The sequence below is a fragment of the Temnothorax americanus genome, unplaced genomic scaffold, assembly GCF_048541705.1.
Source record: "Temnothorax americanus isolate GAGA-0224 unplaced genomic scaffold, ASM4854170v1 Scaffold37, whole genome shotgun sequence".
NCBI classification, from domain to species: domain Eukaryota; kingdom Metazoa; phylum Arthropoda; class Insecta; order Hymenoptera; family Formicidae; genus Temnothorax; species Temnothorax americanus.
In genome coordinates, this window is record NW_027509515.1 from 89,316 (window position 1) to 94,293 (window position 4,978).

The 4,978-nt window shown below is 34.3% G+C and overlaps 1 protein-coding gene across 1 annotated transcript; it reads right to left on the reverse strand.

Moving 5' to 3' along the window:
- Positions 1 to 2,857: 2,857 nt before the first annotated feature.
- Positions 2,858 to 4,978, reverse strand: LOC143901989 (uncharacterized). Its single transcript, XM_077414660.1, has 5 exons — positions 4,729 to 4,978; positions 4,241 to 4,351; positions 4,027 to 4,155; positions 3,669 to 3,764; positions 2,858 to 2,955 (listed from the first exon to the last, which is right to left on the reverse strand). The coding sequence occupies exons 1-5, from the start codon at positions 4,815 to 4,817 to the stop codon at positions 2,952 to 2,954; spliced, it is 429 nt and encodes a 142-aa protein (XP_077270786.1). The 5' UTR covers positions 4,818 to 4,978; the 3' UTR covers positions 2,858 to 2,951.

Here is a 4,978-nt window from a genome sequence, read left to right on the forward strand (position 1 = left end):
AATATAGGTAATGGTCTGTTTTCAGGAACTTTTCTCAGTAAATGACATATAATCAATGCGGTTTTTTTTTATCTTATTTGTTATATATTTGAGTCTATAAAAAAATTAGGTTTTATAACAAGTTGTAACTTTTAAAGTTGCGTGCACCGCCAGTGCATATGGTTCCAATGCTGCATAATTTTACACTGTAGGTTAATTTAATCTGAAACACAACAATATTTTCTTGTAAATAAATGTTATACAGAATTACGAACTATCGGGGGAGGGGGAATTTTTTAATTTATAAAAATTTACGAAATTTACGAAAAAAGTTACAATTTTGCCTCAAAATTTGTCTACTATTTTTGTTATAAAAAAAGAATAAAATGCAAAATCGGAAAAAAACCCCGACAGTTCGTAACTATAACATTTTTTGGAACCATGCACTGGTACATGCAACTTGTTATAAAAGTTTTTTTATAGACACATATATATATATATATATATATATATATATATATATATATATATACTCTCAAATACATATATAACAAATAAAATAAAAAAACCCCGCATTGATTATTGTTATTTACTAATTGTAAGAAAAAAATTCCTGAAAATAGGTCATTTTTTGCGTGCGACAAATTTACCCCTGAAATAATAGATAATAATTCATAAATTGTTACCGAATTTTATTGCTCGTTTGCCGAGAACTTTGTAAATTGCAATATGACAGCGGGGTTTCAGCGCCGCGGTATGTAAAGTGATAACTTAATATTTAGTAATGTTTCAAGAACATTATAAAAATATTGATGCAAAAATTATTAAATATAGTTAGATTGTTTAATATGATAAAAAAAGAATTTATGTGTTTTGTAGCAATAAATTTTGTGCAGTCTTTGAAACGTTATGCAGTCTTTGTACTCTTATTGCCAGTTAGTCGAGCAATAAACTAACATTGATATTTTAATCACTGGCAAATAAAGTTATTTTTCTTTATTCAATCAATTTTTATTTAAAAAAATTATTTGTTTATATAAATAAATAATTAATCTGTTAATAAATAATTCACTCTTTCTTTCTTTTTTGCTTTTAGAGCTATGAAGGAATTAAAATTCTTATATATACTGTTACGTGTGAGCAAAGCTTAACTCAGTCTTAAAATAACCAGGAATGTTAAAAGAGAGATATCGATTATTGGGGAATATCGATTAATTATCCGATTTCTGATGGGGACGGTTCCCAGACCGCGGTTCGCAGGGCATAGAATTACACCTAGAGATAAGACCTTTCTCTTTTTTTAGGATACAAAGAAAGTAGTGAGAAGATCGCGTAGGGGTTCTGGCCACTTGGGTATAAATAGACGCGAAAAATCATCGTACGGAGAGCTATTTTCCAGTGCTCATAAGTTAATCTGCCTACAGTTTTTACCCAAGCTAAATAATTTTATCAAGTTCTGACTTATACACTTTAACTTCAACAAATTCTTGAATCAGAAATTAACACTTCTTTTAAATCAGAATTAAATCATATCAGTTAAATCAGATTTAAAAAAACAGTTGTAAACAGTTGTAAACGTATTCTCCCTGAATAAAAATAATTTTAATTTCAATTCTCAGAACTAATTTTACCTACAATAATATTCTTTAATTTCATAACTCTTATCCCTTATCCTTAACTGTCACTGCCATAAGAGCGTGGCAACATCAGTAATTTCCTGATATTTTTGTCGCTGCCAAAGAGTGTGGCAACAGGTTTCCTTCCTTTACCTGTCGCTGCCAAAGACTGTACGTGGCAATAGAATTTCTCTTTAATTCTCATCCATTATGCATAGAAAAGGAAAAAGATTCCAACTCAAAAGAATTAAATATCAGATTTGGTCCAAATCCCGGGTAAATAACTTAAATGTTTTGACTCAAAACGGACAGATAAACTTAACAGAACGTGACAATACCAATATATGTATATATATATTTCAAATTTCAAATTATAATATAATATCGATAGATTTGAATCTAAAGGTGCCTTTTCATGCTGACGCTCGACGCTCATTTTCAGCGGCAAGACGGTCGCATGACCACAATTGACGCCGGCGTCAATTGAAATTCATGAAAAGAAAAACAGCGTCAAAATTTCGGCGTCTTTGCGCCGCTTTGGCTTTGACGTTTGAAGCTGAGAAAATCCAACTTTCTTTGCTTTACGCTAGCGTCAGATCGAAATCACGTGATCTCGCGTTACGCTGAAACGAGCGTCTTATGAATTCGCACCTTAAGGAATCTGTGCTATTCTTTGTGCATTAATAGGATTTGCATCAGAATATGGCAGCACTAACCGCCATATTGTAAAATGTACGATGGATTTGAAAAAAAGACTAACTTTTAAGAAATATAAATTGTTAAGGATTGAATTTTATTCGTTTACTATGTAAATTACAATGTAACGTTGCAGCTATGTAAAGATGACGTAAAATTACAAATTCTAGTGAAATGATAACAAGTATTAATAAACTTGTAACTTTATAATAATGTTTTGGGAACATTATAAAAATATTAATGCAATAATTATAAAATATAATGTTAATTCATCACGATAAAAAGAAAAGCATTTGTGTCTTGTAGCAATCAACCTTTATTTAAAAAAATAATTTATTTATAAATAAATAAATAAATAATTTATCAATAAATAGTTCGATTTTTTTTCTCTTTTTGCCTTTAAAATTACGAATTAAAATGCCTACATACATATTTTTTCCCAATCAAGTTCTATAATATTCATGGATTTGAATCTAAGAAGTCTATGGTATTCTTCATGCACCCCCATGTCGCTATAAAATATAATCCTCGTTCCGCGATTTCGCTAACTCCTAAGTAGCTGTTATCCCCGAAACGGTGTCCCCTTTTACGTGCCAGGCTCATCCTTCGCGATATGATATGCAGTCTTTCATTTGTCGGACGCTCTATCAGGCGGTCTACTCAACTAAAAATAAAATATAATAAATATAAATGTTAAAATGTTAAAATGTTAAAATATTAAAAAGATTTATCAGTAACACATGTAAATTGACGTAATCATTCGTTTAAAGATAGGAATTAATCGCTCACGATTAGACTCATTAAGTTTTGCATGCGTATAGAAAGATCATATTAATATATATAAAATTTAAAATAGAAAAATTATAATTTTCTCTCTCTCTCTCTTTCTCTCTTTTTTTTCTCTCTCTCTCTTAGGACGTAATCGGCGGCGCTGATTATTTCTTTTGATGTAAATCGAAATAAATTGCGAAATGTCGCGCGCGCGCGGCGATAAGAAGCGCGATGGCACGGGCGGGAATTGACGGCGTTCCAACGAGCGCTGCGATGACTTATCATCGCTGATACAGCGACCTTGCGTCACTCTTGGAGCGTAGATTTATGTTAACATTAACGACTCTTTCGAATTTACGACCTACGCAATTGCGTATTTACTTATCAAAGCCGCGATTTACACATGCGAATAACCGCGCTGCGGACGTGCCGCGTGCCGCAGAAAAAAAAATGTAATCTTCGCTGATCTTCGCCGCCGCATGTCCTTGATTTCGCGTTCTCCCGCCGATTTTTGTCGATGCAATATATACGACGAAGATTCGCGGTCTCGGCGAGACGAGTTCCTCTCTTGTAATCTATAAAATAAAACGAACGAAAACAACTTACCTAATTCGAGAATACGCAGGATCTCCGGTGTACTTCGCTTTGATAGATACCAATTCGGTAGGAGCTTGGTCCATCGCGAAACGTCGTCGCCGGCCGCTGATGCAACGTTTCATCGATTAGTTATAAAATTCGAAAAATTATCCCACCCATGCAACTTAAAGTCAAATTAAAATGTAAAATATAGAGACTACAGGAAAGAGAAAGTATATAAATTATTATATACAATTATATACATCATATAACAGTATATTTTTATTATTATATATTATTTTCATTATTTTTTTTTAACTCTTTCTTTTTTATTTTTCTTTTACTATTACATAAATTATATGTAATTTCTGTGTTAAATTCCCCTTACATTATCATCGGATCCAGTTGCCCGCTTCTTCGCGTGGTCACCGACCGCTTGCCATTGGCATTGATTTTCGACAAAGTCACAAACGCCTCCAGCTCAGCTCGTCTTTGATCCGACAGACGTCTTTGTCGACTGCGAACACGTGGCCGGTTACGCGGTGGATTCAACAACGCGATTGAGAAAAGAAAGAAAGAAACTTCGATTCGATTCGACTTACGATTTAGCTGGGATCGATAGATTTTCTTGCACGATGAGCGGCGAGATCGCTTTTGGTTCTGAGAAATCCTCCGGCTTCGAGACACGTGACTCCAACATGCTCAAGACCAACCTATTACAAAATAAAAAAAAAAATGAGATATCGAATGAGATAGCACATTTAGGAAATGTCACTTTTCGCGTCTCATTCAAAAAATACGAATTCTTAGACGTGTCTACCTAGTTGCGAGACAATTGATATATATTTACGTGCCGAAAAGGGCTGACATTGCATCGTCCGTCGCCAGCATGATGTAATAATATCCGGTATATTCATAATATTATTCTGACGTAACATGCACTCGACGAACGTAAGAAATTTTGCATAAGAGGGGAAGAGAACTGAACGGAACGCTTCCGCTGCACAACGGGAACGTGTATTTTTCACGATAGATTGACAAATTCTAATACGAATACGTTATACAAATGGAAAAAGGAATAGTTAATTACCCATTGTTGGTCGCAGGACGTCCGTGAATAAGTCTCGGCAGCACGAGTGCGGCCACGAGGACGCAGGTCGCCATCAACGAATGTCCCATTGCGAGCGTCGAGTAACTTCCGGCGGTCACCAAAAGGACAAATCTAGAAGCACGCAGCAAGAAAAAGCGTTTTACTCCGGACGAGAGCTCGAAACGAGATTAAAACGCGATCTTGGAAGGTTTACTGGTTCGTTGTGTGTAAACTATTAAGTTAGAGTGGC